Source organism: Aquarana catesbeiana, linkage group LG03 (assembly GCF_042186555.1).
Source record: "Aquarana catesbeiana isolate 2022-GZ linkage group LG03, ASM4218655v1, whole genome shotgun sequence".
NCBI classification, from domain to species: domain Eukaryota; kingdom Metazoa; phylum Chordata; class Amphibia; order Anura; family Ranidae; genus Aquarana; species Aquarana catesbeiana.
In genome coordinates, this window is record NC_133326.1 from 264,253,443 (window position 1) to 264,275,773 (window position 22,331).

The 22,331-nt window shown below is 42.4% G+C and overlaps 1 protein-coding gene across 1 annotated transcript in view; it reads right to left on the reverse strand.

The window, feature by feature from the left end:
* TRHDE (thyrotropin releasing hormone degrading enzyme) overlaps positions 1-22,331 on the reverse strand; it is a 1,580,966-nt gene that overhangs the window by 180,487 nt on the left and 1,378,148 nt on the right. Inside the window, exon 13 of the mRNA XM_073620033.1 lies at positions 4,485-4,632. Within this exon, the coding sequence (XP_073476134.1) occupies positions 4,485-4,632 (148 nt within the window). The remainder of the gene's footprint in view (positions 1-4,484; positions 4,633-22,331) is intronic.

The window sequence follows — 22,331 nt, forward strand, 5'->3', positions numbered from 1 at the left end:
GATAACCAAGACTAAACATTAATGTTGCTTAAGCCAAGTGCCCAGAACCACTACAAATGTTTTAAGGTCAATGTGCAGAGAAAAATGCATTAGCTTGCAGTGCTTTTACATAGGGGAGCTTGCTTAATATTATCATAGTACAGTTTTGGCACAAATAACTGATAAACAGCAAATAACCATCTTGAGTGTGCATGCACAAAGCAATTGATATCTTAAATAGTCCAATATGCAGCTCTAATTTAAAGTTCATTCATTGAAGCTGAAGGATGTAAAAAAGAGGAAAGCCTTCCACCACTGATAAGGAGAGTCTTTCACCGCTTCCAATGTGTGAGAGAAAAAGGCACATAACACCCAGGTGTCTCAAATCTGCTTACCAGATGACAGTATGAGATGAGCAAAATCCATAAGACCTATGGGTATCACGTTCCATCCAAAGTTACAAATCCTTCCAAGAATCAATCAGTTTCATGATTGTAAGTGTACTACAAATAAATTTTGTGTTTTTACCTTACGGGCTTCACTATTTTTCTTCGGCCTTGCTTTTGCCTTGCATGTCACATTTTAATGCTAGATTGCTGGCGTTGGAAGTCTGCTTGCTTCTACTCCTTATTTGTGAGTCCACCTTTTATCGATTGAAACTGATTGAAATGGAACGTGATACCCATAGGTCTTATGGATTTTGCTCATCTCATACTGTCATCTGGTAAGCAGATTTGATACACCTGGGTGTTGTGTGTCTTTTTCTCTCACACATTGGAAGCAGTGAAAGACTCTCTTTATCAGTGGTGGAAGGCTTTCCTCTTTTTTACATCCTTCAGCTTCAATGAATGAACTTTAAATTAGCGCTGCATATTGGACTATTTTTTATTATGTTTGGTTGATCAACAAAGTTTTGCTGGCTGCTTTATACACATTTAGTTTTTTTTATTCTTAGCGCTGATACCCTTTTATCTATCAATTGATATCTTAAGCCAGACAAATGTATACATTGATTTATAGCAGGGGTCTCCAAACTTTTCACTTCGATGGCCACATTGTATATTTTACACAAATTTGCGAGCCGAAAAAAAATCAGTTATTTATGAATGACCCACAGCAGCAGAATAGGATAGAATTGGATAGGCAGCTGTCAGAGGTACTGGGTGGTGCTCCTTTATACTCCACCCGTACCTAAATGCGAGAGCCTTATGCACTGGGACTAAACTTTCAGAATGCATAGGACCTTACATCTTTGTTCCAGTCAGTTTTCCCACACATTTGTGTCCCCACCATAGTACCCCACACATTGGTGTCCCCAATGGAGCCCCCCACACATTTGTGTTCCCATCATAGCCCCCCACACATTTGTGTCCCCATCAGAGTCTACCTGCAAATTTGCATCCCCATCAGGGTTTCCCCACACATTTGTGTCCCTATCATAGCCCCCCACACATTTGTGTCCCTATCAGAGCCCCCCACACATTTGTGTCCCCATCAGAGCCCCCCATATATTTATTTCCCCATAAGATTTTACCCACAAATTGGTGTCCCCATCTGGGTTTCCCCACACATTTTTGTCCCTTTCAGAGCCTCCCCGCTTTTTTTTGTCTCTTTCATAGACTTCATTTGTGTCCCCATCACAGCCCCATGCACATTTATTCCCCCCCAAAGCCCCCTCAGATAATCCCACGCACATTTGTGCCCCCCTCATGCATGTTTGTGTCCCCTCAGAGCCTCCTGATACACATTTTAACCCCCCAAGCACGTCTGTGTCCCCCTCAAAGTCCCTCCCATGCACATCTGTGTCCCCCTCAGAGCCCCGGTGCACATTTGTGTTTCACTCAGAGCCCCCCAATGCACATTTGTGTTCCCCTCAGAGCCCCCCATGCACATCTGTGTCCCCCTCAGAGCCCCCGATGCACATTTGTGTTCCCCTCAGTGCCCCATGTACATTTGTGTCCCCCTCAGAGCCCCCATGCATATTTGTGTCCCCCTCAAAGCCTCCCACATTTATGTTCCTCTCAGAGCCCAATTCCACTTTTTTGTGTTCCCTCAGAGCTCCCCTATGTCTATTTGCCTCTCCATCAGAAAAACAATGTGCCTCTGAAACAACTACCAACCGACCAACCAACCACTTTCTTTAGTGCAGATCCACTGCACCTTCCAGCTCTGTTCCTGCTATTATGCAGGCACTCTGTGTAACAGACACATGTTAAAAGCGCCCAGGAGCTGGAAGGTGCAGTGGGTCTCCACTGATGTACTTCACTGGTGGTCCTAGCAACCAATAGTGATGTCTGGAGGGGTGGGCATTGTCTGGTAGCAGGGCCTGCTCTGCATACTGTGAGAGGAGGAGGCCCACAACCCGAAGACGCTGGAGCAGAAACCGGTCCCTGAATGTGAATCTGAGGGCTCAAGCTGCGGGCTGGAAAAAACATCCTAGCTGGCCGGGTGTGGCCCGTGCTTTGAAGACCCCTGATTTATAGTAATGAGCACATTGATTAGGCTATTAACACCATCAATAAATATTACTTGCACATGTATTATCTGGTAGCAGGGCCTGCTCTGCATACTGCGGGAGGAGGGGCCCACAACCCGAAGAAGCTGGAGCAGAGACCGGTCCCTACAGTGAATCTGAGGGCTCAAGCTGTGGGCTGGAAAAAACATCCTAGCTGGCTGGATGTGGCCCATGCTTTGAAGACCCCTGATTTATAGTAATGAGCACATTGATTAGGCTATTAACACCATCAATAAGCTATTACTTCCACATGTAACTTTTCAAAATGTTAAAACCTAATTCTGCTTTAACTGATTCTCTCACATGTGTGGCCTAACTGAAGCAGGCTTTCTTCTATAGGTGCACTTATTTATGTTACTTGTGTTAGTGCTGTCAGTGAGACACAACACACCTTCCCAGAACAGAGGTTGAACTGTCACTGACAGCTCCAGGTATTTTACTATTGATTGGAAAGTGGGAGGACTGGTCTTTGATCACACGATCGCTGTGTTAGCCTGTGATTGACTATCACTGTGATCAGTCACTGCACAGTCCACCTCTGTACATTGTATAGTTTTCTTGTTACTAGAGGAGAAGATTGTAAAAAAAAATTGTAAAAAAAATAAATAAAAAGAAAATAAACAGATGAGATAGAAATACAGCAGCTGGATCAGATCAGTTTCAATTGTCATGGCCTGTGTGGGATACAAATAAAGCAAAATGCATTCTATTAGTAGAAAACACCTGCAATAATTCCCAGAGGTGGTGAGCAGTTGGTGCGCTGGCTTGTAGTGTCCTCCTGGCACTCACGCAAACATGTAGCTAAAAGAAAGCTGGTAGCTTGATCTTCCGCAATGAATACATTTAATAATCCAGGTGTGGTACAGAATAATACAAGGCTTTCGCGTTTTGGTGAGTAGCCTTATGCCACGTACACACGATCAGAAATTCCACCAGCAAAAGTCCGATATGAGCTTTTGGTCGGAAATTTCAACCGTGTGTATGCTCCATCAGACTTTTGCTGGCGGAATTTCTGCCAGCAAAAGATTGAAAGCAGGTTCTCTATTTTCCAATGGAAAAAGTTCCTATCGGAAATTCCGATCGTGTGTAGCAATTCCGATTCGCAAAATTCCTACGCATGCTCAGAAACAATTTGACACATGCTCGGAAGCACTGAACTTCATTTTCTCGGCTCCTCGTAGTGTTGTACGTCACCGCGTTCATGACGGTCGAAAGTTCAGAGAACTTTTGTGTGACCGTGTGTATGTAAGGCAAGCTTGAGCGGAATTCCGTTGGAAAAACCATCCAAGGTTTTTCTGACAGAAATTCCGATCATGTGTATAGGGCATTAGTCATAGCCATTAACAAATGTATTCATTGCAGAAGATCGAGCTGCCAGCTTTCTTTTATCTACCACAAGAAGGAGAACTTGTGTTGGATTTATCTTTGGTTGTAGGTCATAGTAATGGCAAAAGATATACACATATAAAGTAGTTGTGATGATATGCACAGCTTTTCTAACACATGACAAGGCATTAAGGCTTGTTTTACCTTTGTTATGAAGGGGTTAATAGTATTTCAAAACCCTTTATATGAGAAAATGTTTATCTGAAATAAAACTTTGCTATATATTTAAAGTCTGAATTAATGTTCCAATTTTATGACCATAAACATATGCCATAACCAACTTCAATTCAAACAATTATAATTTTTTCAGAGAACTAATATGCCTCAAAGCTATGAATTTATGTTAGCATTTCACAGTAAGATATTTAATTCTCACACTCAGAAATAGCATATGTAAAGAGTTAATAAACTGCTTTGTTCACTATGTTCACACAATTTCAAGCATTTCCACTCTGTACAAAGGCAATTTTTTCCAGTATTTTTGTCATACTTTGCATTCGCTACTGAAAGATGGTATATACAGAAAAAAAAATAAATTATGTATGTTTCCATGAGAGCAAAACCAAGGTCTTAACTTTACAGTAGAAAATAGTTTATCTTTTACACTGAATATACTGTAGTCCTCTGTTCGGTCCAGCAATTTATCTAGAGGATAAAGAGCTCGGCTTGCAGCATGCCAGGGAAGAAAATCCTTTTCTTCAGAAAGGTATCGGATAATCTCCAAGGGAATATTTTGTGTCAAATATCCAGCTCTGAAAAATTAGAAAAAAAGAATGTTAAATTTGATTTACAATAGATGTTTGAAGTTATTTCTCAAACAGGGCAACATGCACATTCTTTGATGATGAATTAAATGTGGGAACCAGTAAATAAATTTCTCAATCATTCTGTGTTTAAAGGCTAGTATTAGTTAACCATACTATGTATACATTTCTCTTTTAAACAATATAATATATGTCTCAAATTTTTTCTTGTATGGTAATTTTCTTCATTTACATTTGTTCTCTTCTGGTTTTTACACTTGTACTGCATTTTTGATCTGCATCAAAAGGAGCATCAAATAAAACGCCCAATACATGTGCATATAGCACCGCCCAACAGAGACTTGGCTCTAGATTTTAGTAAGAAGTCATTATATATGGTTAGTATCAGGTGTGTCCTTAGCACTTTGTAAATTAAATAATGTCCTTCATATGCCATCTAAAGTAATAAACCCCGAAAAATTATTTGAGCAGCTATAGACAGTGCATTTTCACATCTGTTTAAAGGAAACAGTCTTTGTGGTACTGGTATGTATAATGAATGGAGGGCACATTTTTAATGCAGGAAAATAGTTAGAAAAAAAAACACAGCATGGGCACATCTTTCTTTCATGCCCAGTCATTGTAGCAGCAACTGTGGGTCCTGCTTCAATGTTAACTATTTTAGATATCTTAGCATTGAATTCTTTAGTCTGCAACGCCAATTTACCTTTAATTCCTGTTTTTCAAACCTATTGCTTAAAAGTACTTCTCCCCCTATTACCTACTCCATTAATCCCCAATCTAATCATGTTACACAGAGCCAGCCATTCAAGGCATATGTAACTTTAATTTTCAATGCAAACACTTCTTTTGTGTATTACAACACACTTTCAACATTTACAATTATCTATGACAGAAGTAAAATGAATTTATTTCTTTAAAGCCCAGAGGCCACATCCTAATTCATTCATATCCAGTGGTATCCCCTGTAATGCCCAAAAGGCCAGTGTTAATGGAAAAAGCAAAAACAGCTTGAGGCCAGCAGGTCAACCACAGCTCAAATCGACCTGCAATAAGTTATTAATTATGTCAGCAGTGTTTCAAATAGATGTTAAAAGCATGTTATATCTTCTTATCTAAGCTCAAAAACTCAAGCCCTCATGTAGGAGATTTACTATAGCTGGTGCACACAGAATCTGGTGCAGCTGTGTATAGTAACCAATCAGCTTCTAGGTCTTATTGTCAAAACTAATTGAACAAGCTGAAGTTAGAAGCTGATTACTATGCACCAGATTCTGTGTACACCAGTTTTAGTAAATCTCCCTCACTGTAGCTTTCACTTTTCTGAAATGGGTTAGAAAAGTGGGAAGATTGGCACTAGAACCTTAGGGTTATCTTATAGTATAGGAATTTATGGTGGTATTTGGACAAGTATTTTCAGTTTTGACTGGCAGTATTTCCATGCCAAAGGATTTCCACATTTTCCTTGACTTGTGCCTAAATGACCCCAGATGATGACCGTGGAGTCGAAACGCGTCAGTTGGACCTCCTGTTTGCATCGCTCTTTGTTATATACATGCTTTTTTCTACTCTTTCAAATAGTGATGAAACGCATAGGGCGGAGTCAACATACGTCCTTGCATCACTTCCTGTCACAGGCGTTGGTGTCAGCAACAAATGCCTTTTTTAATTCTACCGTATGTGAGTACCTTTCCATGTGTTTGATAATAAAACAGTTTGATACAGTATTATGCTATTTGGGCTCCCTCTCTCTCTTCCATGACGTGCAACATACAAATGGAATCTCCTCATAGCCAGTACAAAGGATGGTCTTCTTTCTATATTGCTACACAGTGGCACATACTGTGGCTGCTCTTTACCCCAGGAGGGAGAGAAGAATCTGGTGAGTGCAGCCGGAATAGGAGCACAAAATAAGATATGCACGGTGTGTTTACTCACTGAAAAGTCCATCAGACTAGAAAGAGGATTTTCTTCACGAGCACAAGAGCACTTTATAATTCATAAACGATTTCATTTTAATTTTTAGCATTTGGTGTCTTTTCGATGGTTTTTTATTCGTTTTTGAAATGGACATTATAGTAATGTAGATATAGGAGATCTGCTGGTTGTTTGGTTTCAAAAACAATAATAATAGCACTTCAGAACGTTTCAGTATGCATATTAATTGCAATTGCACCTTAGATTGTTTCAGTATGCACAACAATTTTATCTAGTGGTTTATTTTTTATCCTAACAAGTACTATATATATCGATTTTCTACACCAAGGATCACACACTCTTTTTTGATTTTAGTTTTAATGCAAAACCACACTGTATAAGTTTTTGGTTTGGTTTTATTTGATATTACACAATTGATACACATTGGTAACATTTATAATTACACTGTACAATACCTTCTTAGTCTTTAGGATTTTTTCAAAAGAAGCAACTTATGTATTTTTATTCCACTATTTTGCTAGCAGTAGAACAGCACCATATCTACTTTGTTTTCTTATTATGTGATATTGCTCCACTTAGTGGTAGTAATTGGTAGAGGCAGCAGTTCTATTAACCCCCCTCCAACTCTTTATTCAGTACCTAGTCCTTTGCGCTGAGTTTTTTCCTTTTTTCTTTGTGCCTAAATGTATCTAAGATTGCTTCTAAGATTGCTAAGAATGCTTGCCAACTAGCCGCAGTATATGTTGGCTCCTTTAAGTGGGATAGCAGGTGCCCGCTGCACTGCGGGGGTTCTGATGCTCATGGCCGATGGTCACGATGACCACCGGCCATGAGCGATCACAGGCACGAGAGGCAGAACAGGGACATGTGTGTGTAAACACACAAATCCCTGTTCTGTGAGGAGAAACAGATCGTGAGTTCCTAAAAGCTAGGAATCACGATCTGTAATTTCCTCTAGGTCAGTCCCCTCCCCCCACAGTTAGAAACACACACAGGGAACACAGGTAACCCCTTGATTGTCCCCTAGTGTTAACCCCTTCCCTGCCAGTGACATTTTTACAGTAATAAGTGCATTTTTATAGCACTGATCACTGTATAAATGCCAATGGTCCCAAAAATGTGTCAAAAGTGTCTGATGTGTCATCACTTACTGCGATTTTTATTACCAAAAACATGTAGAAGAATACATATTGGCCTAAACTGAGAAAAAAATTAGTTTTTTAAAAAAAAAATGAGGATATTTATTATAGCAAAAAGTACAAAATATTGTGTTTTTTTCAAAATTGTCGCTCCTTTTTTGTTTATAGCGCAAAAATAAAAACTGCAGAGATGATCAAATACCACCAAAAGAAAGCTCTATTTGTGGGGAAAAAAAGGATGTCAATTTTGTTTGGGTGCAGCGCTGCACGACCGCGCATTTGTCAGTTAAAATGACACAGTGCCGAATCGCAAAAAATGGCCTGGTCATTCAGCAGCCAAATCTTCCGGGGCTGAAGTGGTTAAGGCACCACATTTTGACAGGATGGGTGAGAGTCTGTCAACAGCTGGTTTAGCTTTTTCATTTAACTTGGCTCAAATACATCACATCACTCTAATCTGACTCATTTTAATTTTCTAACCTGTATAAGACTTTAAAAATAGTTTTTATATTTTTACTGTTACCTTTTTTACATTTAGAGATGAATCAATCAGCCCAAACTGTTTCAGAGCAATTCATCTTTAAAATTAATTAATTGATAAAAAATCTTTTGAAAACTGAAATAAGGAGTACACATACATATCAGAAACTTATCATTGCAGTTATATTTTTATTTAGTCAATTTCTCCATAACAGAGACATCATGTGCAGCCTTTTTTTTTCAGGCAGAATTATCTCTTCGTGAATGGTTCCTGTATGTATCAAGCATCAACAACAATTAGCCACTAGATTGACATTGAGCATCTTCTTGGGTAAGTAATCACTGACGTCGATGCTCAGCAATTCTTCTTCACAATGAAATTATTGCCGGAGAATTGGTAATCCATCTGACGATCAATGTAAGGGGCATTCTTCCTGACAATATTATATGGGATAGACCTCTTCCCACTGACTACCAAAGTAAGCCAGTCATTTTCCTCCCACTGACCACCAATATTGGAAAAGAGTATATTGCATACTTTGCATACTCCTAAACCAGCCTCTTGCTGTTTATACTATTTATTAAGCAGATTGGTTGGTAAGCACACATCTTCTGACTTGTTCCTCAAAAGGAGCAAATATCATGAGTCGTTAGTTTGTGATTTGGTAAAACTATGTAAGCTCCCCACCTGCACCAAGGGTCCCCATGTCAGATGAGACCTACACTAGTAGAGTACAAAAAAGATGCTTTAAATAGGTTACCTGACCTCAAGTTACCCATAAAAAGCATCAGATTTTACTGATACTGTACTGTGTATATTCCTAGAAAAGCCCCTACTTCATATTATTTTACAAGTTAATAGTCTAACTAGGTGTTTAAGAAAATTATGTAATTTCTGGGGTTATTAACCATCAAATTCCTAGAGCTAGCTGTTTATTACATTTATGTGCTATTAGGAAGAACTTGATATTTACAAAATGTTGAGCATTTGATGTGTTAAAAAATTATTTGTTATGATTTGTGGGTATTGGTTAGTCATCTAATAGGCTGTTTGGCTAGTCACCACTAGGTAAAGTAAAGCTGCTAAGAAATGACAATCTATGGTTGAAAAGATCATACAAAAAATTATGCGAATGCACTCACTGTCATATAAAATGTTATCTCTAATATTTAAAAGTGTTGCCTATAGACAATTTTGGGTATTGTCGTTTTTTGCCATTTCTTGGGCAAGCACATTTTTTTTTTCAATTTCTTTTATTATTATTCTTTACAAACAAAAATACATATACAGTATTGCGTCAAGTTTAATAAGTTCATAACCGTCCTGCACAGTCCTGCTTCCCAGTGGGAACAAACCATTTTACTCAAAACCCCTCACCCCTCCAGCCCCCCCCCGCCCTACCTTCCCCCCACTGCTCTGGATCTGGGTCTAGTATCTCTATCCTCTTTTAATGTACTATTCTAGACTATTCAAGCTCCAAACATTTCTGCAAACTTCATTGTTTGAATATATGCCAATCCTTCCATTTTTCTTTGAAACCCGCTCAGCCCTCCTCCCCACTAAATCTCAAGTACTCCATATTATAAATATCGTCCACCCTATTGCTCCAGCTCCTCATCGTGGGGCTTTCTGGGTCTTGCCAGTGTTTGGGGATTAGACTTTTGGCTGCATTCAAGAGTGGGGGGACCAGGGTTTTCATATATTGTTTGACTGGCATTTTTGTTCGGTGGAATAAACATTCCCATGGATCTTCTTGGACTTCCTTTTTTGTTATATTTTTATTTTCTGTATTATTTCTTTCCAGAATTGTTTGATTTTGGGACATGTCCACCAAATATTTGACATAGTTCCCAAGCACATATTTAACCACTTCAGCCCCGGAAGGATTTACCCCCTTCCTGACCAGAGCACTTTTTACAATTTGGCACTGCGTCGCTTTAACTGCTAATTGCGCGGTCATGCAATGCTGAACCCAAACAAAATTTGCGTCCTTTTCTTCCCACAAATAGAGCTTTCTTTTGATGGTATTTGATTACCTCTATTCGGCCACATGTATTTGGTAAAAAAATGTCAATAAGCGTATATTTATTGGTTTGCGCAAAAGTTATAGTGTCTACAAACTACGGTACATTTTCTGGAATTTACAAGCTTTTAGTTTATGAATGCCTATGCAACAGAATGTATTTTGGGGTGTGATTTCATATATTCCCATGGCATGTTTGAGCAATATATCATTTAGTGACAACTTTGTGCAAAAAAAAAAAAAAAATTGTCTTTTTCCCGCAACTTGTGTCACAATAGAAAATATTCCATGGACTCGACATGCCTCTCAGCAAATAGCTTGGGGTGTCTACTTTCCAAAATGGGGTCATTTGGGGGGGTTTGAACTATCCGGGCATTTTATGCACAACATTTAGAAGCTTATGTCACACATCACCGAAAATTATTTTTTTTGCAAGAAAATTACTTTGAACCCCCAAACATTATATATTTTTTAAAGCAAATGTCCTACAGATTAAAATGGTGGGTGTTTCATTTTTTTTTCACACAGTATTTGCGCAGCGATTTTTGTGGGAAAAAACACACTTTTTAAAATTTGAATGCACTAAAACACACTATATTGCCCAAATGTTTGCTGAAATAAAAAAGATGATCTTAGGCTGAGTACATGGATACCAAACATGACATGCTTTAAAATTGCGCACAAAGGGCAGTGGCGACAAACTAAATACATTTTTAAAAGCCTTTAAAAGCCTTTACAGGTTACCACTTTAGATTTACAGAGGAGGTCTACTGCTAAAATTACTGCCCTCGATCTGACCTTCGCGGTGATACCTCACATGCATGGTGCAATTGCTGTTTACATTTGACGCCAGACTGACGCTTGCGTTCGCCTTTGTGCGAGAGCAGGGGGGGACAGGGGTGCTTCTTTTTTTTTTGCTTTTTTTTTTTTGCTTTTTTATCTTATTTTTTAACTGTTCCTTTCATTTTTTTTTATCATTGTTATTGTTATCTCAGGGAATGTAAATATCCCCTATGATAGCAATAGGTAGTGACAGGTACTCTTTTTTAAAAAAATTTGGGTCTATTAGACTCTAGATCTCTCCTCTACCCTCAAAGCATCTGACCACACCAAGATCGGTGTGATAAAATGCCTTCCCAATTTCCCAATAGCGCTGTTTACATCCGGCGAAATCTAAGTCATGAAATGCTTGTAGCTTCGGGTTTCTTAGGCCATAGAGATGTTTGGAGCCACTCTGGTCTCTGATCAGCTCTATGGTCAGCTGGCTGAATCACCAGCTGCATTCTCAGGTTCCCTGTTGGGACAGGAGAGCCAGAGAAAAACAGGGAAGACGGTGGGGGGGCATTCCCTCCCACTGCTTGTAAAAGCAGTCTAGAGGCTAATTAGCTGCTAGGATTGCTTTTACATGAAAGCTGACCGCTGGCTGAAAAGAATGATACCAAGATGATACCTAAACCTGCAGGCATCATTCTGGTATAACCACTCAAAGTCCAGCAACATACCAGTACGTTGCTGGTCCTTGTTGGGCATATATTGTAATCTTTTTTTTCATGCAGCCTGTGGGCTGAACATAAAAAAGAGATTGATCGGTGGGTATGCCCACCATTAGAATACCTCCCTTCATCCACCCACTTCTAATGATGGGCATACATGCACCATTTATATATGCCGAAGCATGGGGGCATCCTCCCGCAAAAGGTAGGAGCAAATCGCTCCTCCGCCCCTGCTGCCCCCATGCCTTGGCATATATCACCTCCGCTGGAGTCACGGCTTTATATATTGTGGGAGCAAACGCTGTTGCTGTCAAGATAAATAAATCCGCGCTGCAGCTGAATGGCGTACCTGAAGACAAAAAAATGGTTAACAATAAAACACAGTAAACAGTAAAGTATAAAAAAATGCATACCTGAAAAACAAACATGATAAAACATAATAACAATAAAACATTGCAGAATAGAATACAGTAAAAAAGAGCAGAACAATAGAGAGAGAATAGAGAGAGAGAGAGAACAATAACACGACAACAATTTTTTTTTATTTTATATATTTTTTGTTTTTTTTTTACACTTTTTTTGTAACTGTAACTTTTGTAACTGTAACCGGTTCCAGGTTCGGGTCTCTCAAAATGCAATGACATCTTGGGAGACCCTGTGTTATGCCCCGTACACACGGTCGGATTTTCCGATGGATAATGTCCGATCGGAGTGTGTTGTCGGAAATTCCGACCGTGTGTGGGCGCCATCGGACATTTTCTATCGGATTTTCCGACACACAAAGTTGGACAGCAGGAGATAAAATTTTCCGACAACAAAATCCGATCGCGTCAATTCAGACCGTGTGTGGCCTGTTCCGACGCACAAAGTACCACGCATGCTCAGAAGAAATTCCAACACGGGACAGCTCGTTCTGGTAAACTTAGCGTTCGCAATGGATACAGCACTTTCGTCATGCTGCAATGTTAAAAATGGTTTAATACAGCGCACTCTCTTCTTCTTTATAATGTGACAAGAATTAAGTCGTTTTGCTGCTCGTATTCACACACACTTCTCACAAACTTTTATTTGTGTTGTTTTAGTGGGATTCCCTGAATATATTGTTATTAGTTGTCACATCTGACAGTTTTATATTTTTTATTTTTTTTTTATTTTGGATTTTAAGCCTTTTTTTTTTTTTAATGTTTGGATTTTTTCCAAGGCTGATCTTTGTTCAATGTTATTTTTATTTTTACTCCAGAATATTTGTGGGTGTGTTTTGTGTGTCAAGTTACCCCAACACCATTGATATCTTTTATTATTTAATCTCAAGGAGATTGTTTGTTGTTGGTGTCCCTTGTTCATTTCACATTGTATATTTGAAATGTACCTGAATCCTCACAAACAAACTGTCATTTTTGAAGTAAAACACATAGGAGAGTATAATTCCAAACAAAAATCCTTTATTAAGGGATCAGAACCAAACAAAGAGGAAGGCAACACTGGATCAACAAGAGAAATTAGCGAAGCCTGGGACCCCCACGGCAGACATCAATTCTTCAACATCAAAATTGGTGGCCTGAGGAGTCCATATGTAAGGGAGGGCAGTCTGGTCCGGGATTCACAGAGACTTGGATAGCAGCAGATGACATCTGTGTCCGCAGGCTGTGGTACCACAAGAGGTTGCATTTTTTTGCCCAACAGACTGGATCCAGGGTCCTCACTGTCTGGTCTTCCTTCCATGCTTCATTCCCGGCTGTGGCTGTGCAGTTGGAGATGTGGCAGGAGGAGGAGTAGGACCTGGAGGAGGAGTAGGACCTGCAGGAGGAGGAGGAGGACCATCCCAAAGCTGTGTGTGAGGTGTAATTTGGCCCCTCATACCTTTCGCCAGAGCCTCCGATATGAGGGCCTCACACATGGCTTTTTGGCCCTCCTCCATCCTCTGCATTTTATAGGCTATGAATGCAGCAATGTTCTCCTGCCTGGTGTGTGATGCTCCCAGGATCTCTGTAGCCCTCCAAAAGAATCTGATAGCCGCCTCCTCTAGGCCACTCGTCCTACTGCCACTTTCTGTTTTCAGGGGGGGTGGAGGGACCTTGATATCAGCCAGCTGGCTCGGCCCGGCCACCTCCTGGCTGAGACTTCCCTGTGTATGAAAAAGGGACATAGTTGTAATGTTTTGCATCATCAATCACAATCCTAAATTAGTACTCCCAACTAACATCTAGTTCACATCATTGATTGGACAAGCAGAAATATTTAGAGGAATGCTATACCTGGCTCAATCTGGGCTCCTCCACATGTGGCCTGGAAGGCCCAGGTTGGGTGTCAGAAGCCTCAGCCGGGGGGGAAGGAAGCGTGGAAGGAAGACTGGAGAGGGATGGCCTGGGTTCAGTCTGGCCTGCCAGAAAGTGCAGCCTGTCGTAGTACAACATCCTGGGGACATAGATGTCACCTGCTGCTCCGGATCTCTGTGAATCCAGGACTTTATTGCGCTCCCTCAGATATGTGCTCCTCAGGCCACCAATGAAAATCTTTAAATAAGTGATGTCTGCCGTGGGGATCACCTGCTTCACAATTTCACACAATTGCTCCAGTGCTGCCTTCCTCTTTGCTTGGTTCTTGTAATGGGGGTGGGTAATCTCCCACAGACAGGGCAGCTCCCTTAGCATCTCTATGAAGACTGAAATGAAGTCCTTATCTTTCAGTACCATATCCATGTTCACTGCAAGACTCAACACAAGACAAAGCCTAATGTCACACAAAACTCTCCTAATCTTGTTACAATATAGGCCTCAATCTAGAAGCAGTATAGGCACAAGTTTGTCTCTTACCTTCGTTCTTACGATCGCCGCATCCAATGCTCCTTCCTCCGCTCACAGATCAAACGTAATACGCACGCGTGTTACGCTTTATATACACTGCGCATGCGTGTAACTCCGCCCGCCCCTGACATTCTTTCTAGTGTATTCCCCGCCCCTTTTCGTTCGGCGCAGTGGGGGAAGAGCATGATGGCGGACATACAGCAGGTGCGGGCTAATTGTAGCAACGAGGAGGAGGAGGAGGAAAGCCCGGATCCAGGCACGTCCCGATCCAGAAGGAGACGTTTTAAGGCCACAAATATGTTGTTTGGGGAGATGTTGGAGATGGTCGACATCATGAGGAAGTCCGACTATGACGGAAAATATGGGCCTTACCCCAACCCGAACATCCAAAAGGCCAAGATCATGGCGAAAGTGGTCAGGAGTAGGGATGAGCCGAACACCCCCCTGTTCAGTTCGCACCAGAACATGCGAACAGGAAAAAAGTTCGTTCGAACATGCGAACACCGTTAAAGTCTATGGGACACGAACATGAATAATCAAAAGTGCTAATTTTAAAGGCTTATATGCAAGTTATTGTCATAAAAAGTGTTTGGGGACCTGGGTCCTGCCCCAGGGGACATGGATCAATGCAAAAAAAAAATTTAAAAACGGCCGTTTTTTCAGGAGCAGTGATTTTAATAATGTTTAAAGTCAAACAATAAAAGTGTAATATCCCTTTAAATTTCGTACCTGGGGGGTGTCTATAGTATGCCTGTAAAGGGGCGCATGTTTCCTGTGTTTAGAACAGTCTGACAGCAAAATGACATTTTGAAGGAAAAAACTCATTTAAAACTACCCGCGGCTATTGCATTGCTGACAATACACATAGAAGTTCATTGATAAAAACGGCATGGGAATTCCCCAAAGGGGAACCCCGAACCAAAATTAAAAAAAAAAAATGACGTGGGAGTCCTCCTAAATTCCATACCAGGCCCTTCAGGTCTGGTATGGATATTAAGGGGAACCCCGGCCAAAATTAAAAAAAAAAAAAGACGTGGGGTTCCCCCTAAATTCCATACCAGACCCTTCAGGTCTGGTATGGATTTTAAGGGGAACCCCGCGCCAAAAAAAAAAAAAAAACGGCGTGGGGTCCCCCCAAAAATCCATACCAGACCCTTATCCGAGCACGCAACCTGGCAGGCCGCAGGAAAAGAGGGGGGACGAGAGTGCGGCCCCCCCTCCCTCCTGAACCGTACCAGGCCACATGCCCTCAACATTGGGAGGGTGCTTTGGGGTAGCCCCCCAAAACACCTTGTCCCCATGTTGATGAGGACAAGGGCCTCATCCCCACAACCCTGGCCGGTGGTTGTGGGGGTCTGCAGGCGGGGGGCTTATCGGAATCTGGAAGCCCCCTTTAACAAGGTGACCCCCAGATCCCGCCCCCCCCCCTGTGTGAAATGGTAAGGGGGTACATAAGTACCCCTACCATTTCACGAAAAAAGTGTCAAAAATGTTAAAAATGACAAGAGACAGTTTTTGACAATTCCTTTATTTAAATGCCTCTTCTTTCTTCTATCCTTCTTCATCTTCTGGTTCTTCTGGTTCTTCTGGCTCTTCTGGTTCTTCCTCCGGCGTTCTCGTCCAGCATCTCCTCCGCGGCGTCTTCTGTCTTCTTCTCCTCGGGCCGCTCCGCACCCATGGCATCTTCTCTTCTTCTTTTCTTCTCTTCTTCGCTTCTTCATTTTCTTCTTCGGGCCGCTCCGCAATCCATGCTGGCATGGAGGGAGGCTCCCGCTGTGTGACGGCGCTCCTCGTCTGACAGTTCTTAAATAACGGGGGGGCGGGGCCACCCGGTGACCCCGCCCCCCTCTGACGCACGGTGACTTGACGGGACTTCCCTGTGGCATTCCCCGTGACGTCACAGGGAAGTCCCGTCAAGTCACCGTGCGTCAGAGGGGGGCGGGGTCACCGGGTGGCCCCGCCCCCCCGTTATTTAAGAACTGTCAGACGAGGAGCGCCGTCACACAGCGGGAGCCTCCCTCCATGCCAGCATGGATTGCGGAGCGGCCCGGAGAAGAAAATGAAGAAGAGAAGAAGAGAAGAAAAGAAGAAGAGAAGAGCGGGAGCCTCCCCCCCATGCCATGGGTGCGGAGCGGCCCGAGGAGAAGAAGACAGAAGACGCCGCGGAGGAGATTCTGGACGAGAACGCCGGAGGAAGAACCAGAAGAGCCAGAAGAACCAGAAGAACCAGAAGATGAAGGAAGATAGAAGAAAGAAGAAGCATTTAAATAAAGGAATTGTCAAAAACTGTCTCTTGTCATTTTTAACATTTTTGACACTTTTTTCGTGAAATGGTAGGGGTACTTATGTACCCCCTTACCATTTCACACAGGGGGGGGGCCGGGATCTGGGGGTCACCTTGTTAAAGGTGGCTTCCAGATTCCGATAAGCCCCCCGCCCGCAGACCCCCACAACCACCGGCCAGGGTTGTGGGGATGAGGCCCTTGTCCTCATCAACATGGGGACAAGGTGTTTTGGGGGGCTACCCCAAAGCACCCTCCCAATGTTGAGGGCATGTGGCCTGGTACAGTTCAGGAGGGAGGGGGGGCCGCACTCTCATCCCCCCCTCTTTTCCTGCGGCCTGCCAGGTTGCGTGCTCGGATAAGGGTCTGGTATGGATTTTTGGGGGGACCCCACGCCGTTTTTTTTTTTTTTTTGGCGCGGGGTTCCCCTTAAAATCCATACCAGACCTGAAGGGTCTGGTATGGAATTTAGGGGGAACCCCACGTCATTTTTTTTTTTTAAATTTTGGCCGGGGTTCCCCTTAATATCCATACCAGACCTGAAGGGCCTGGTATGGAATTTAGGAGGACTCCCACGTCATTTTTTTTTTTTAATTTTGGTTCGGGGTTCCCCTTTGGGGAATTCCCATGCCGTTTTTATCAATGAACTTCTATGTGTATTGTCGGCAATGCAATAGCCGCGGGTAGTTTTAAATGAGTTTTTTCCTTCAAAATGTCATTTTGCTGTCAGACTGTTCTAAACACAGGAAACATGCGCCCCTTTACAGGCATACTATAGACACCCCCCAGGTACGAAATTTAAAGGGATATTACACTTTTATTGTTTGACTTTAAGCATTATTAAAATCACTGCTCCTGAAAAAACGGCCGTTTTTAAAACTTTTTTTTGCATTGATCCATGTCCCCTGGGGCAGGACCCAGGTCCCCAAACACTTTTTATGACAATAACTTGCATATTAGCCTTTAAAATTAGCACTTTTGATTTCTTCCATAGACTTTTAAAGGGTGTTCCGCGGCATTCGAATTTGCCGCGAACACCCCAAATTGTTCGCTGTTCGGTGAACTTGCGAACAGCCAATGTTCGAGTCGAACATGAGTTCGACTCGAACTCGAAGCTCATTCCTAGTCAGGAGTCTAGAGCGGAATTTCGGGGTACGAAGGTCTAAAGATCAGCTCAGGAAGCGGTGGTCGGACCTCAAGTTGAGAGAGCCAGAGCAGTACCGAAAGATCCGGAGAGTGCTGCAAAAAAGTAAGTAGTTGTGCTGTGTTCCTATTCTTTCTGTCTTTATTACGTTCGTTCTGCTCCATATGCTTTTATTAGTTGTAACGTTTCAAAAGGTCAACTTTAATGTTCATGGGCACATTATTCGTTCGTATCAAACATTTTTCTTTCGGCCTCTAGAACACCATTGTTTAGGCCATATGCATTTTCACACATTTTTGGGGGCCTACTTGGATGCCAAATATTTGTTTGTGTAGATGGGTTTGTTACTAGAATGAAATGCAAACTAGATTGTGTGTAAGGAGAGGACACTGAGCAGCTGTTTTCACATCTGGACACTGGAGCACTAGTGTGGGACACAAGAACACCATTTTTATTAGGGGGGGCCACACAGGTGCTCCAGTGTAGACTATAGGGGGGTCTCCATCTGTGAAGCTTGTACCAAACAGGTAAAGTATTGCAGCTTGACAAAGGGCAATAAAAAATATACATCTTGGAACTCTGCTAAAATAGACAATTGTACCCCACTTCCGAGGAATGTTTCCTATTTCTAGTTCTGCCATCAAATATCTGTGTGCTAAGTATACCATTTTTGTTTTACATAGGGGAGAAAAGACTTGGACACCCCTCATCCCAGGAGACCAGAGACCCCCCCCCCCTCTGGAAGAAGGGGAAATACCAACACAAGAAGAAGAGCAGGAGGAAGAAGAAGACGTGGTGGAGATTGGCACCACAACAGGTGAGTGTCTGCGACCACAGGCTCAGGTAAAAGAGATGGATGGTGGCAGATTTTTGAGACCTTTTTTTTTGTTCTTTATCTCTTTTTAGGTGATCGTGATCCAGAACGCTTTACATCTGAAAGTGCCCAGATACTGATCGGGGAGATTATGGGGTGTAATCTCCAATTGCAAAACATCCAGCAACAAATCAGTGATGTTATTAAAAAAAATAATAACATCATTGATGTTTTGGGGCGAATTTAAACCCCACAAAATCACCTGTTTTATCGTACCAAATTTTTTTAAATGTTTAGAAAAGCCAAATTTGGAGGATGCACACAGTGTGCCAACATGTGCTATCTGCCATCACGGGAGATCAATGGACGCGTTTTGGGGGTGCAACCCCTTCCTCAATTATAAAGTAGTGTTGAGGAAGGGCTTGCTCCCCCAAAACACGTCCCTTGATCCCCCCTGATGGCAGATAGCACATGTTGACATTCGTAAATTGGTGTGCATCTTCCAAATTTGGCTTTTCCAGGGGTGATTTCCCCCCATCTGAACGCTATATCAAACACAGTTCATAAATACTCATGTCTGATATAGCCTTCAGGTTTTACCATATGTGAACTTTGTAAGTTCAAGTTTTTTGGCTTTCTTGTTGGTTTTACACAGGCCTGTTTTATCTGAAATGGATATTTCGATTTTTCATAATGCTACTGCAAACATTGTTATACAACAAACATGTTGGTTTGTTTTAAAAACCTTTGGGAAATGCACATGTGATTGTGCAGGTATAAAAAAGTGCCTTACTCAAGAATGTGTGGATTATTGTCTCAACACTACAACACTTTTGGGGTGATGTAATTGCTGTTTTATGCAAAAATGGGGGTTATTTCCTAAGGGCAAATCCTCTTTGCACTACAAGTGCAGGTTCAGTGCAGTTGCAAGTGCACTTGTAGTGAAATGTGTTTTTGCATTTAGGAAGTACCAGCCAACACTGTTTTTTATAAGGTTACCCAATCACGACATTTTCTGCACTCAACACATTTCTGTCAGGGTCAGCTAAAACAAACACAAGCAGTAAATGTCCACAAAGAATTTCTTTTGGTTGTTTTTTATTTGAAAAAGGTGTCACAGATTGTCTGGCATATTGATAGCCCCCCTACCCGCAAAGAACTCCAGGTAGCGTAACCGGACATCACAGGCATTCAGGGAGGGCAAGCCAGGACGGCCACTTTCAAGCGCCGTCAGTGTTGATGGATTAGGGATTCCGGCCTCAGGCCCAACTGAGCCAGCATAGTTGGCTGAATGTTTTCTTAAAAAATTATGGAGAACACAGCAGGCAAGTATTATATGGTTCAGTTTATACTCCGCCATATGGATGGGTGTCAGAAATAATCGGAACCGGCTGGCCAGGATTCCAAATGTGTTCTCCACCACTCTTTGGGCTCTGGCCAGCCGGTAATTAAAAACCCTCTGTTCCGGGGTGAGGGTCCTCATCGGGAATGGCCGCATCAGGTGGTCCCCCAGCGCAAATGCTTCATCAGCAACAAACACAAATGGGAGACCTTCAATATTGTCCTCTGGAGGTGGCAAGTCCAAGCTGCCATTCTGGAGACGCCTGTAGAACTCCGTCTGGGCGATCACTCCACCATTGGACATCCGGCCATTCTTCCCCACGTCCACATACAAGAACTCGTAATTAGCCGACACCACCGCCAACATCAGTATACTATTAACCCCCGTTGTAATTATAATAGTACGACCCCGAGTTGGGTGGTAGGACGATGTGGACGTGTTTCCCATCAATTGCCCCTCCGCAGTTAGGAAAGTCCCACCGCTGGGCAAAGTGGGAGGCCACAGTCTGCCATTCCTGTGGCGTTGAAGGAAACTGTTGAGGAAAAAAAAATAAACATTACTATTTTTTCACAGAAACATGGCAAGCAGATTAGACACAAACATTATGGGGCAACCTCCAGATAGCATTTACTAAGGGGAATTTAACAAGGCCAAAGTATAAGGTACACCTATCATATTCCCCCTCCCCCCCTCTCATGGGCCATTTCTAACATTATAGGGGGGGGGGAACTCTTGGACAGGTAACCCTCTTCACTTCATTGAGAGATGAATGCCTAAATACAGGGTATTACTTGGAACAGCCCCTCCTTAGTTACACTATTGGCAGACCACTGGACAGGTAAGAAGTGTCATAATACAAAGATATAAATACACACTGTACACATTTGAGGACATTTGAACATTCTGCTATTACCTATCAAGATAATAATAGGATACAAAAACTTTAAACAGTACCATTGGAAAGTATACAGGCAGGCCCTTGCACTACATGCTTTGGGGAATTCATCTATAAATCTGACCAGTAAAGAGATGGGTATAGTGTGTATGGGTTTGGCAAAGTCAGCAGATAGATGATTGAGGATAGAGAATTGGGATCAGCTGACTTAGCAGTTGGGGGGGAGGGTTAAAAAAAATTTGGGGACACCACAAAAAAAAGCCTCTGGCACTCTGCCTGAATTTAAATCAAAAATAACATTTCCAAACATTTTAGGGGGTGTTTGGGGTAAAGCACTACTATGGAGCTGATAAAATACATTGTTAAGTGACTACATGAGGTGAATATAGGGCCAGGAAAGACCATGCTGGGGAGGTTAGTGAAGGGCAAATATGTATGAAGGACATAAAATAATAATGACATAAAAATCCAGCATGCATGAGAACAAAGGGGACATTCACAGCATATTACAATCATGGTAATTAGGGAATGAGGGAAGAAATACAATATATTATCAAACATTCAATACAATAAAATGTGATATAAAAGGATAAAAATCTTACCTTCATATACTCCTTCTGCAGGACCTGTATGATGGCAGAACAGGTCTCTGGGATAATGATCCCCAGAGCCTGGGGGGAGATGCCTGTCGAGAACTTCAAGTCCTGCAGACTTCTCCCTGTGGCCAAATACCGCAAGGTAGCGACCAACCTCTGCTCCGGAGTGATGGCTTGCCTCATGCAGGTATCCTGCCTGCTAATATAGGGGGTCAGCGAAGCCAACAGACGGTGAAACACGGGGTCCGTCATCCTGAGAAAGTTCCTGAAATCATCAGGATTATTCTCACGGATCTCACGGAGCAAAGGCATATGACAGAACTGGTCACGCTGAAGCAACCAATTCTTGGTCCATGAACTCCTCCCCACCCTGTTCATGGACTGGACTTGTGTCAAGGTCAGGACCCCAACACCAAGCCCCCGCACAGCACGAACTCTACGAGGAGTACGCATACGAAACATGGCTAGAAAACGGTCGGCTGCTCAGAACGAAGTAACAGAACGCACTGAAGAACAGCAAGGCCTGTGAAGAGCGACCTGAAAAACAGCAACGAGCAGGCAAGATCACACAGAAAACTCCGATACAAACTGACTGCACGCACTGAAGAGCAGATACAAACCCACAAGCACAAACTGAACGTCAGAAAACGATCTGAAAGCCACGAGTCTGAAAAAGCGCAAATCGTCTCTCACCAAACTTCCTCTGCTGCTGTTTACTATACCCGCACCTCTCATC